This window comes from Panthera tigris, chromosome B4, assembly GCF_018350195.1.
Source record: "Panthera tigris isolate Pti1 chromosome B4, P.tigris_Pti1_mat1.1, whole genome shotgun sequence".
NCBI lineage: Eukaryota > Metazoa > Chordata > Mammalia > Carnivora > Felidae > Panthera > Panthera tigris.
In genome coordinates, this window is record NC_056666.1 from 132,313,797 (window position 1) to 132,327,308 (window position 13,512).

The 13,512-nt window shown below is 41.0% G+C and overlaps 1 protein-coding gene across 14 annotated transcripts in view; it reads left to right on the top strand.

Moving 5' to 3' along the window:
- Positions 1–13,512, top strand: part of TNRC6B (trinucleotide repeat containing adaptor 6B) — a 247,560-nt gene that overhangs the window by 198,271 nt on the left and 35,777 nt on the right. For 11 of the 14 annotated variants that reach the window (XM_042993339.1, XM_042993345.1, XM_042993336.1 and 8 more), the window contains 7 exons: positions 312–470; positions 1,893–2,068; positions 4,284–4,358; positions 5,452–5,497; positions 6,951–7,099; positions 8,174–8,344; positions 12,313–12,438. In XM_042993339.1, coding sequence (XP_042849273.1) covers positions 312–470; positions 1,893–2,068; positions 4,284–4,358; positions 5,452–5,497; positions 6,951–7,099; positions 8,174–8,344; positions 12,313–12,438 — 902 coding nt within the window. The remainder of the gene's footprint in view (positions 1–311; positions 471–1,892; positions 2,069–4,283; positions 4,359–5,451; positions 5,498–6,950; positions 7,100–8,173; positions 8,345–12,312; positions 12,439–13,512) is intronic. The other 3 variants (XM_042993340.1, XM_042993344.1, XM_042993346.1) reach the window with 1 other exon arrangement.

Below are 13,512 nucleotides of genomic sequence, written 5' to 3' on the forward strand. Positions count from 1 at the left end.
CTTTTTTGATAGGTATTTAGGTTGCTTCCGAAGCGTTCTCAACAGCGATAGAGCGTTGTTGTACGTGTCATTTCACGTACTTTCCAAGTATATCTATGCTATAATTTCCTGGCAACGGAATTACTGGGCCCGAAGTTAAAGCAACAATACCAGTTGCCCCCTACGAGGCAACTGTATTTCTGTATTTGTATTTCTGCCAGCAGAACATAGGAGTGACTGTTCCTCTCACCTTCTCCCCACCCCCTACCCCTGGATGTTGAGATGTTTCATTTCACAAATCATTCTTAGAGACACATTTTCTTTCTTTACAGTCTGGAGCAAAAGCACACCACCTGCTCCAGATAATGGTACTTCAGCTTGGGGTGAGCCAAATGAAAGCAGTCCTGGGTGGGGCGAAATGGACGACACTGGAGCATCGACCACGGGCTGGGGGAACGCACCCTCCAACGCTCCAAATGCCATGAAACCTAGTAAGTTTAGAGCATTGTCTGCGAGGGATTTTCCATTAATTCGGGGGTCAGACATTTTGGTGAGGGCTGCTGTAATGTTTAAACTGTCATTTCAGTGAGATTCAGGACCGTGAACCTTTAATAGATGATTAGTAACAAGTGGCCGTGACTTAGCTTTGGGTATTAACATGTTTACGTTGAACTAGAAGTCATAAGTTAATTTTGTTGATTTTATTTTAAGTTAGGTTTAGTATCTGGCCAGAATTGAAATGGTGATGTGGTACTTTTTTTTTTTTTTTTTTTGCCAGTAACTTAAATACTGCTCACCATACCTATTTTGCATTTTGCATTTTTGCCCCTTTGTTAGTATAATTTAAAAAGATTTTCCTGGCTTTTTAATGTGGAACATAGCCTCTGCTGCCCAGTGACTTCACCCTTCTGTTTTCCTTGTCCCTTTGTGTCTCCTCTCATACTCCCACCCACATAGGAACGTTGAAGGTTTCTTGAACCCAACAAAGATTGCTTCATTTGGATTTTTTATACAAAGCATGTCACACTTATTCATAATCGTTGAAAGTCTAAGCTTTACTTGATCCAGCTGGCAACGTGTTGTCACAGCAGTTTGCAAAACTTTGTAAACCGATGCTATGGAATGTCTCGTAGGAAGTTCCTCCGTTGAAAAATTGAGTTTCAAGTGCCCATTTTCACTTGTTTGTAGTTTTCTTAAAAAGTATTCCAACATCTCTTTTCTGCCATATTGCAGACTTAAAGAATTATCTTCTTTTATTTTTAAAGTGTGGTCATATCGAATTCTCAAAATTTGAATGAGAATAATTCTGTTATCAGTTTTATTGTGTGATATTTCTGACTCTTCTAGTGCCCATGAAGAAGTACAATCATTGCTGTATTCTAGAAGTTCATTCTTGTGTCTGTAATTTGACTGCAGTTTAAAAATTATCAATCTCCTTCCCTGCATAGAAATAGCTTTATAAAGACCTTGATTTCATCATGATTTTCACAGTAAAACTGGTCGTATCATCACGGGAAATACCATGCCATAGACTTGAAATAGACCCGAAATGCTGGTGGAAGATATTAACCAGACCCTTGGCACAAGGAGGTACTTCAGCAGTACTGTCGGGATTTTTAGGTGTCTTTCCCAACCTCAGAATCACCCTTCCTCCATCACAAAACTTGCACTTTTCTCCAGATTTTTAAGAAAGTCTTCTATTCTTCAGGATCCTCTGTAGTTAAAGCTATAGTTATACTTATCTTTTGTCTGAGCAATGTGAATGTAGAAGGGGGTAGAATATTTGCCTGGCCGTATAGATGGATTAGATAAGATGGCAAATATCCCAGAATGCCGTGTTCGTAAGGACCAATCGTTGTGGTTATTGTTATATGTAGCTGTTGCATACAGTCCCTCCATTTTTTTTCTTAAAGATTCCAAATCTATGCAAGATGGCTGGGGGGAGAGTGACGGTCCAGTGACGGGAACTCGCCATCCCAGCTGGGAAGAGGAGGACGATGGAGGAGTCTGGAATACCGCCGGCTCTCAGGGAAGTGCTTCCTCCCACAACTCAGCAAGCTGGGGACAAGGAGGAAAGAAGCAGATGAAGGTAGCCCACTTTAGAAATGTTCGAGCTTGTTTCTTCATTCTTAGAAGGCAGAACTGAGAATTTTCTAATGGAAGGAGCCCTGAGGTGCTAAGTAAGGGGGAAAATATTTTCTTAAGAGCAAATTGAGTACTTCCTCTTTACTCCTCATCTTCCTTCCCCATGACCTTGAAACCTCGAACCTCAGAGCTGTTGCTGTGGGTAAAGTGGAATTTTCAGAGACAGGAGATTTTTTTTTTCACTTTTAGTTTCCATATTATAATTCTTCAGAAGCTTTCAAGGCACACTTTGTAAATGTTTTATGCTTTTGCATTCTAAAACCAAGGAAGGCCTTAGGGTAAGTCCCCATGATATATAGAAGAGAAACCAGAGTAAGATAGCTTTTCCAGTGGCAATCAGCGGGATTGGTTTTTCTCTGATGCGTCCAGAACCGTCCTCCCAGCAAAGCAAAGTGCCGGAGCACAAGCCTGATGCAGCAACCAGGTGATGTGCCTACGTCCCGTACCAGCTTGCGTTTGAAAGCTGTTGGCTTTCCATATCTTGGAGCAGCTCCACGTCCCCCTTGATGTGCCTAATTCGATGAGGACTTTGGTTTCAATGTAGAACAGGTCTTTGAACCTGAACCACTCTCTCAGCAGAGGTGTTCTTTTCCCTTCCACAGATAAATTGATGGAAATTAGAAGTGGGCAGCCATATAATTTCAAGTTCACAGTGAATAGTGTCCTGGTTTCAAATACCAAGGGCCGTCCTAGAAGGTCTTCAGTTGGCTAAGGGGGCTGCGCCTTCGTCACTTTTTGCTGTAGGATATTAATTTTGTTCTGAACATAGTAACTCAATAGCCTAAGAGCACAGGTAGTTCCTGTTGGAGACATCCCGTTTAAGCGCCTGTTACAGTTTCCCTTCTGAGGACTTCTTTCTGTTCGCCCTAGTCACAAAAGGAATTATTCAGTAAACTCCTCAGCATTTTTGTACTCTCAGGCTATCTGGCCTGTTGTGGTCTTGTTTTTGTCATTTACAAACTCCCATTGAGAAGGAATGAAAAGGCAGTCAAGGGAGACTGCTTACTGACCAGAAGTGACCAGGGGGAAGGTGCTCACCCACTCAGGCTGCCCCATGACTGACCTTTTTTTTTTTTTTAAACTGATCGTGATGCAGATACAGATAACATAAAATGTACCGTTTTAACCACCTTTAAGTGTGCACAGTTCAGTAGCATTGAGTACATTCAGCACCATTCAACACTAGATGATGTGACCATCAACACCATCTAGACACAAAACTCTTTTCATCTTGCAAAACTGAAACTCCGTTCACATTAGGCAAATCTACCAATTCTCCCCTCCCTCCACTGAGGGCTTTTTTGACCTTAAAACCTGTAACTGAACTTAAATTAACTTACTCGCTTCCAAGAATTAATAACACCGACATAACAAATACCATCAAAACACAGTTTTTATTTGAAGAATGCACAAATGCACAAAGCCCCGTCACCACCTCTCCCCACCAAGTCCTCATCATAGTCCAACCTGCCTTCTCTGCAGAAGTAAAGTGGAGCTGATAGGGGTCCTCTTCAGGGAGAAGCTAGGTTGTCCCTTCTTAAGAAATAAAAACTCACATCCGCCTTGCTTTACAGTAAGATCAGGGATGGTGTCTTTGGCTAGGCGTCTTTCCCACTGGGGACCCATGTCCTTTATACTACGTAACAAGCAGATGAAGCGCTGCATAGATGAGTCCTCATTGTATCCACACAGAGACTAATGACCAATTTAAATAACCTATTTAAATAGGCTAGTGCCTATTTATTTTCCAGATAATAGGCACTAGCATCAAACTCTTTCTTTTCTTTTAATACAAACTGGCTTAGGTTACAAGAAGATACGAAAAGGGAAAGTACTAGCATGCGAACATTGTATTTTAGAAAATCTGATATTGACCTTCTACTTATAAGGTAAAAACACCAGCTGACTATATGTTTTTCCAGTTACTTCTAATTCAGTGTGACGAATAAAATAAGAATGAAAACATAGATAGAACTAGAGAACTTACTCTTCCAGACTAACTGAAAATATCAAAATAACCACAGTTAAAGAGGGAAATTTGGGTTCAAAAAGGTAAACTGTTGGTTCTGCATTTTCAATCAGTACTTAAATGCAACTCAGCTATGAAGTGAGATTAAATAAATTATTTGGTTCTGAGGTTACACATTTCATTTCTGTAGTGTTCACTGAAAGGAGGAAACAATGATTCATGGATGAATCCTCTTGCCAAACAGTTTTCAAATATGGGATTGCTGGTAAGTTTCATTTTCTCCTGTGTATAATATACCCCATCTTTTACTTTTAGCACAAATGTTAAGACCACTGTCACATATAGTTCAAAATTCTAGATTTAGGGGTGCCTGGGTGGCTTAGTTAGGCATCTGACCCTTGACTTTGGCTCAGGTCATGATCTCACAGTTCATGGTTTCAAGCCCTGCATTGGGCTCTGCACTGACAGTGCAGAGCCTGCTTGGCATCCTCTCTCTTCCTCTCTCTCTCTGCCCTTTCCCCCTCAAAATAAATAAATAAACTTTAAATCTGTCTTAATTTAAAAAACAAAACAAAGTTACAGATTTGGAAACTGGTTAAACAATGTGTCTCATTTGGATTGAGCAATATTTATTTTCTCTTATTTTTAATGAAATAACTCCAATACTTAGAGGTTATGACTTTTGAATTTGTAGTCCTTGTACCCTTTTCCTTAGGTGGTTAGGGGAAGAAAGAACCAGGCCCTTGAAACTTACATAATTTTCCCTGACTACTGCTGTACCAGTTTTAATATTATAATTTTGAAAATGACAACAACTGCACAATAACTAGAGAAATTATTTATAATTAATTATATAGGGAATTCTTGTAGGATTTCTCTCTCTCTCTCTTTTTTTTAATCTCTTGGGAACATCGTGGGGACACCCCGTCCCTGGTTGCCAAAAGACAAACGGCTTGACTTGGCTGCACATTTCCAGATTTCATGACTTGACAAGTCACGAGAAGAAGTTGTCGTCATTTGGCTGACACTCCTGGAATTTGATCCCGAGCCGACTGGAACTTGAGGACAGGGTTTTATTTCTCTGAGCAGCTATTTAGCTGTTGCTCTGTCCGTAGAATTGCTGAAACTGACTGATTCTATGTGAAAATCGAATTTACAAATGTAGACCCAGCAGCAATCAAATTGGTCATATTATAAATGATAATTGTCTTCATTCCCGTGTAAGGTTCACATCAAAGGACCTTGTGTGGTCCCACTAGTAAGCTGTCACTCCCACATAAATAATGCCTTTTTTTTTCTCTCTGATTCAAACATTGAATTGAAACCTTAATCCTCCCTCACCGTTGCTTATTTTTCAGAGTCAAACTGAAGATAATCCAAGCAGCAAAATGGATTTGTCTGTAGGTGTGTATCACTCCACTAATGTGAACGGGATATATTGTTGTTAATGATGTCACGTTGGTTCCCTCCTCCATTTGCCGGGCTGGGTGCTAGTCAGCAGACACGAAGGATCGTCCTACACACTAGGTAGGGACTGAAGACTGAAATGGCTGCAGGATCCAAGAAAGTAACGTAAAGGAGTGGGGTATGCCAGGTATAAGAAATTGGGACTCGGGGGCCACCTGTGAGGCGGCCACTTGACCGCCCTTGGCAGTTGTTGCCTTGGAGGGTAAAGGCCCAGCTTTGTCAGCAATTCAGACATATGTTGACATCCTGATTTTTAAATACTGGAAACTAATTCAGATTTTAAAAACTGTGGTGTGTGGCCGAACAAAATATGTCTGTGGCCCCGCCAGACTCCCCTCTCAGATTTCTCATCGCGTGTGCACCGAGATGTTTCATTGCTGACGAGCTGTCCCAGTGCAAGTGGAGCAGATGCCGTGTCAGCCCTCAGTCTGTGGGCTCCTCACCGTGATGCTGTTGCTCACTTTGAGGACCTGAAAAAGAATCAAACCGAGAAGAAAGTAAAACAGTCCTGGGTCATAAGGGAAATAGCCTTTGATCGATGATATTTTAAAATCTAAGAATGACAGGGCGCCTGGGTGACTCCGTTAAGTGTCCGACTCTTGATTTCAGCTCAGGTCATGATCTCATGGTTCGTGAGTTCGAGCCCCGAGTCGGACTCCGTGCTATCAGCGCAGAAGCTGCTTGGGATTCTCTCTCTCTCTTTCTTTCTCTGCCCCTCCCCCACTCGCTCGCAAGTCAGTCTCTCTCTCTCTCTCTCTCTCTCTCTCTCAAAATAAACAAGTAAACTTTAAAAAAGAATAAGTCTAAGAACAACAAAAACGTAAGCTTCCAGGGGTACTGATCATGCCCCATGTACAATAGCACATTTCCAGAGCTTTGAAGAAAAGAGGACCATCATGGTACCTAGGAAATCACATTGTTCACTTGATGTGTTCATGTCTGAGTTCTGAATTCTAGGGTCACAGCTGTGCCTAATAGGCCTCTTTATCCCCAATAACTGTTTCACAACCAACCCTACCCATTTATCTGGCAGGTGCTAAAATAGCAGCAAGAGACAAATTCTCTCACTGAGGACATTTGAATTTATGAGCCAGTTATACTCCTCAAACACATCAATAACCAGTTAGGATATTTTTTTAGTTGGATTTTTACCAGTTTGGCCCTAAGTCTCTCTTTCAGTCTTCCATTGAAAACAAGCTACAACAGATACAGATCTTTTAAAAAGAAACAAAAGGATCCACATGTGCTCCAGGGAGGGTCTCCAGCAGCCTCAACCAACAAGATCTCTCGTGGTCTTACACTTGACACCCCCGGGAGGCAAGTGGGACTGGTCACTCCTGGTCAAAACATTGGTTCTTGAAATTTTCACTTCTTCTGTGCTACTTTTCAGGGAGCCTTCCAGATAAAAAATTTGACGTGGACAAGAGAGCGATGAATCTCGGGGATTTTAATGATATCATGAGGAAGGATCGATCTGGGTTCCGTCCACCTAATTCCAAAGACATGGGAACCACAGATAGTGGGCCTTATTTTGAGAAGGTGAGTTGAATCCTTTGAGATAATAATTCATGTGAACCACTTTGGTTTCCATTTGTTCTTTTGATAATTAATTCCAGGAGGAAATGTAGAATTACTGAATTAATTAATGAGCAAAACGCAGACATCACCTGCTTTTAAGTGGTGACGTGAAAACAATTGATGTCAACAGGTGATTGGGCAGTAGCTAGAACCATCCGTCCTTAGCATGTGAGTATGGTGAAGGTGGTCTGAATTTTTGGAAATTTTATGAAACTTGGAGGGGGTATATGGTCTGACTTTTTACAGTAAAAGAAATGCACACTCAAAATGTGTAGAAGAAATTTTAGAGATAAATTTATTCTGAATTCTTTTTTCTGCTGCTTTGGAATGAGAAATTAAATTTGGGATCTTGTGTGAACAATCTGTATCTCCCAAGGCCTTGCCTTCTAGCTTTGTCAAGATGGCCCAGAACTTGGTCTTTTGATGTTTCGAAGAGACTCCCTTTGTTTTCTCTCTCCATTTCCTCAGTGACCTATTTTTAGTTACAGTGGTACACTGTCCAAATTCTCAAGTACCTGATTTCAGTGTGTCATTTATACCTATTTGTTTTGATTTTTATCAGTTCTAATGGAGGAGATCATTCCTTGATTCAGAATACAGATTTTCCATGGCCCCGGTCTTCAGAAAGCAGTTAAAACTGAAAGTTTTAGATCTAGCACATTTTTGACACCACTGATGCTGGTCCAGGCAGCAACAGATTCACAAGATTACTCTGGCTTCTGTTTCAGCAGCCACATCGTTAGAGTAATCGATATTAGATGTATAAAAATAAAGTGTCTGGCAATGTTTATCTTCACGCAATGGGCAGAATGTGTTACTGACTTAGAGAATAAGAAAAAATCTGGATCAGAGATGACAGATGGTGTCTGTTGGGCCAAGTGTGATGACTCTTACCAGATCCAAATTCCATCCTCGTTTATTGCTAATACACTCTAATTCTGTTTGTTCCTAGTGTTTCTCTCTTGTCCCTTCTTGCATTCTGTTGCTTCACTAACCAACACTCCTTGTGATTGGCTAACTCCTACTGCTTTTCAGCTGACTTTGCCTTTCTCCAATCAAGATGGGTGCCTTGGGGATGAGGCTCCCTGCTCTCCCTTCTCCCCTTCTCCCAGCTACAAGCTGTCTCCCTCTGGTTCCACACTACCCAACGTCAGCCTTGGAGCAATCGGCACAGGGCTCAACCCCCAAAACTTCGCTGCTAGACAAGTAAGGAGGCCTCTCAAATTTATAACTGCTCGGCTGTGGCCTCGCCTTGGCCCTGGTCTGCAGTTTATTGCATTTTTTGTCTGTCTTGGGAAATTTGTTGATTACTGAATGCACAGAATGATGCTAAGTATTAGGCTTTAGATCTTTCAGCCCATAGAACCCATCTCTCTTCATGTTTTCTCAACATGGATTTTATTTTCAATCTGTTTCTTTAGTCCTCTCATATTTGGTCATAAGTTCACATTTAATAAGTTAGCTAATAACTGGCTTAGGAAAATGTTAAAGAGGCTACATAGGTATCTTATGACGCCTAACTTAGCAACTTATTTACCATTTTTAACATTAGATTGAATGGCAAGTGATACTTTTGAAGTCTGTTCAATTTGATAAGACTTCTAACTAGAAAACAGTGGCAAAACTAGTAAAGAGTAAATACTTGAGCATTACAGCATCTTAAAATCTAATGTCCTTAAGCGTAAAACATAATAATTAACCAGAGAAAGGTAATTTGATATGCGAGAACGAAGCTTTGGGAAGACTGGATATTGTTCAGATGTGGCAAACAGCCTGGGGCACCCCGTTCGCTAGGGGTGCGTCTCCGTGGTCCCGGGAAGGGCTGTGCACTGGGCGAGACCGGCAGGGCTGGCCCCCTAAGGCCCCCTCTCTCACCTTTGCGGGCCTAAGGCAGGCTGAGGGGCTGTCACTGCAGCTCCTGTGTAGTTCTCGCAGAGAAAACCAGGAATTTGGAGACAATTCCCTTGGGACGGTGACTCCAGGGATGATATTTTCCTAGCCACAGTTCTGTGACCACTTACCTGTCACTGTGGCTTTCACCTCAGGATATCATGGAAGGATGTTTAATTATTAATTGTATCCATTCTGTTTCCACACGAGGGCTTTCACATACAAGTTAAAGGATGATGTAAAACCTCTCTCACACCGTAGTCCTCCAGTTACACGCAGGTCTTTCATACGCTTCTAATTGTTGCCTTAGCACATTTTTTAAATGGATCATGTTATATCCATGTATTCAGTTGGTTATCTCTGGTTTGGGAGTTACGGGTAATTTCTTGTTTTCTTTATTTTTTATATTTCCCTGTATTTCTTAATGTTTCCATAGAGAATGTAGATGTGCGTTGCTTTTATAAACAGAGAAGAAATAATTACATCAGCGGTTTTGGGCAGCTTTTTTGTTGAGGATTGAGGTATACAAAATACGAGTTACCCTAACACTCTTGACCAATGATTATAAACATGCCCACAGGATCACATGTTTATCAAATGCCATTAGTATATAATTTTTAGCATAACATAAACCAGCCAAAGTATCCGTGCACTGGACACTAAGAAAAGGTCATTCCTCTTTGATTTCTTTTGGTTTGGTTTTTTGTTTTGTTTTTTGAATCTGTGGATTGCTACAAAGTCCATTGTGAATCAACTAAATATGATCATGACTTTTTTCACACGTGACTATTTTCATGCAGACTTCATATACTTCCTATTTAAAAATTAAAATGTGAGGTTTTTATTTTAAAATCACAGATTTCAGTCAGCTTGCTAACACTGTTTTTAATTTATTTGCCTTTCTGAGTTAAACACTGTAGTTGAGGCAAATATCACCAATAAATATTGGACTCAGGTCATCGTATAACAGTGAAGCTGTAGAAATAACCAGATTAACTGCGGTTAACGTATAAATAGCGTTTGATGACCGCTTTCCTAATTTCTAAATATATTTAAAAAAAAAAACTGAATCTATATGATTGCCTCTAGACATATTAGTGTGCAAAATAGCTACTTCTAAGCTAAGAAAGCAAATGACAGTGCCAGGTTTCATATTTAAAAAGAGAGAAGGTGTCGTTTGATAGATTGCCATTGACTCATCTGTACTATTATCCATATTGGACGTATCACAGGGCTTGATACGATTTTAGAGATACTTGATAAAGAAAACCTGAAACCTCAAGTGGGGGTAGGGGGCATCTGTCCACTGGGAATGTGCAGGTAGGGCCTGATTTCACAAGAACTAAACAAAAAGTGAAATTCCTTTTAATATTTCTTACCAAAAGAGCAGTTGGAATTTAAAATGATCCTCACAAAGCAGTTTTGGACCAGTTAAAACATGGATTCTGGGAAGGACTTCAGCTACCAGTAACCCCACCATCCAAGGACCCGTCCAAGGTCATTACTTTGATAGTGAAGTATGAGAATCATCTTAGCAGAATATTCTCAATGAAACAGATGTTTCTTGTGTTCTTGAGAATGATCAGTAGGTAAGCTACCAGCTACCATGATCTCAGAAAAGTTAGAGCCAAGCCACGTCACCTTAGAGTGACAATTTTGATTAGTAAGTCAGGGGAAGTGGAGACATTATAGTTTGTAGAATTAAAGGTCTTTTCATGTTTTAAGAGTCCTTTGGGAGATTTAAAATTCATGGTGGATCTTTGATTTTCTTTTATGACATAGACACAGATTTTGATTGTCTTTTCCACTTTATGTTCATAGCCATTTTTATTTTCAGTGCTTTTAAGTTCATTAATTTTCCAGTAGCAGTCCCTTAATCTATTTTGAATCATTAAGCCATTGAAATATCGTTAGTGTTGTAGAACTTAATGGTGCTGTTCCAAAATTCTTCTTTAAAATTACCTTAATCCCCGTGAAGCCATGGATAAGTTGGTGACTTCCGTTCAGAATACACAGGCTAGGTATATAGGCAGTGGTCCAGCTGCCTTCACTAAGGATGTGCAGTAGGATGTTGCCAAGTGTATGAAATTGGTGGGTCATGGTGTTAGCATCCTACAGACTAGGACTTTATTATAGAGTTCTGGGAATACAGAGAAGGAAATATTAAGCTGGTGGTTGAAAGACAGAATGGAAAATAACTATAACATGACTTGCTGATGCCATCAAAGAATGACTTTAAGTGTTTTGAGAACATATAGGTGGGTCAGTTAATTTGAATGTGAACCGAGGAAGAAAGTTGGGGGAAGCCTTCCTTTATGAGGATGAGCTCTGAGCTGGGCCTCAAGGCCAAGTGAAGATGGTGTAGAAACTTTCCTCAGACAGAAGGAACAGTGTCAAGTTATCAAATATGGCTTTTTTGGCTGAAGGGCTTTTCTCAGCTCGAAACAAGTCAGAAGGGCCATCATATAGCCTGGTTTTCTGTAATTCTTTGATTGGAATAGCCTAGAAGTGGTCCAGTGAGTTCGTCCTCCAGAAATCAGGGAATTAAGCTTATTTTTTACCAGGCTGGCATTCATACACTGGAATGAAAAGTTACAGGTGAGTAATGAGGTTTTTTTTAGTGCCCCATAATGGTTTTTCACTTTTTCCTTTTCTGCTTTTGTTTTTTTAAATCTCACTCTTGATTTAGATTTTGTCATCTAGCAAAGGAGGGATCAAGCAGACCCAAGATAGGAAAGCCTGTTTAGATCTGGAGTAGAGTTCTTAAGGAGCTAGACTACAAGCGGGTGGCACTGATTCTATGATTGAATAATCAAGCCAGAGACATTACTATCATAGTGTTGTTTTACAGTTGATATTATACAGAAGCCTGCATTTGTGCTCAGGTGCCTTTCAAGGTGGAGCTCAGATTATTGGATTTGAGAATAAACTTGGTAAACCCAGTCTTTAAAAGAAAAAAAGAGAGTAGTCGAAATAAACATTATATTGCCTCTACCTTTCAATTACAAAAAAAAAAAAAAAATGCTTTTTGAAACATTTGACCAAATGTAAGCCTTTCGGTTATAGAGTGCCTCAGACTGCAGGGGTGGTGGTGCTGTGTGCATGATTTGATTTGGATAATTTTCCCAAGCATTCCGAGACTAGGAATTTTTCGGTTATAAAATTCTGTGATTCCACGGAACACAGGATATGATTCTTCTGAGGGATAGAAAGCCAGAACTGTTTCTTTTTCACGTTTTCTTACGTTAATAAAAAAGCCTTAACTGTTGCTGTTGTGTTTGCAGGGTGGCAATCATGGTTTGTTTGGAAATAGCACAGCACAATCGAGAGGTATGCACACGCCAGTGCAGCCGCTAAATTCTTCTCCTAATCTCCGGGCGCAAGTGCCTCCCCAGTTTATTTCCCCCCAGGTAAGCGATTTTATGTTTCCACGATTCAGCAGTAAAGCCTCTACAGGCGGTGCCCAGTTGCCAACTGGGTTTTGTGGGCAGAAAAAGCAGAAAAGGAATAATAGTTACCCAAATGTCTAAAATGTAAAAAGTCTCGGGGCACCTGGGGGGCTCAGTCAGTTAAGCGTCCGCTTTTGGCTCAGGTCATGATCTCATGGCTCATGGGTTCAAGCCTGTATCAGACTCTGTGCTGACAGCTCGGAGCCTGGAGGCTGCTTCAGATTCTGTGTCTTCCTCTCTCTCTGCCCCTCCCCCACTCGTGCTCGCTCGCTCTCGTGCTCTCTCTCTCTCAAAAATAAACAAACATTAAACAAAATTTTTAATGTAAAAAACCCAGATCAAGATTTTTGGAACAAAATGTCCAACTCCTTGTTTTATTGTATCGTACACACAAAGATGGTTTTCTATGAAAAGCATTATGATTACATTCCTTTTCGATCTCCGTATTTTTTCCAGTACGGCGTGCATGGGTTTAATTGCGTGTAATTGAAACTACCGTACAAGTACTGCACTGTACTGATGTGCCAGTATTCTGAAATCGGTTGCCCTTGAGGATTCCCCTGCAGGTAGATGGGAGAATAGCCAGGTTCTGACGTATTCTGAGACATTTTGAGGAGCTGGATGCTGAAGTGCTGACTAGATGCTCCAGGGGAGTGTTGAGAACAGATGAAGCGGCAGAGACTCCCTCATGGAGCAGCTCTGCGTTGTGGGATACAGTCCTTTGTTTGGGAAACCCTTTAGGTCTGTTTCTTAGTAGGACATGTGCAGCGCACTGTTTGCAGGCTCCAGGTGACAGATTTGTGCCGGTCTGCCACAGAGCCCCTCGTATGTCTGTGAGAAAGTGGGTCCGAAGAGCAACATCGAAGTTGGTGAGCCCGTGTGAGGATTCAGCGTGGGACCTTGGTCTCCTCATAATGTTCCTTCGGTGAACTGAGATCAAAAGCGAGGAGTTCATCCCGTCCGACAAAAGGGGGCGGGGCACTTAACTAGGTCCAGTCAGCAGATCGTAAAGGGTCAGGTTTTATTGCTGTTTTG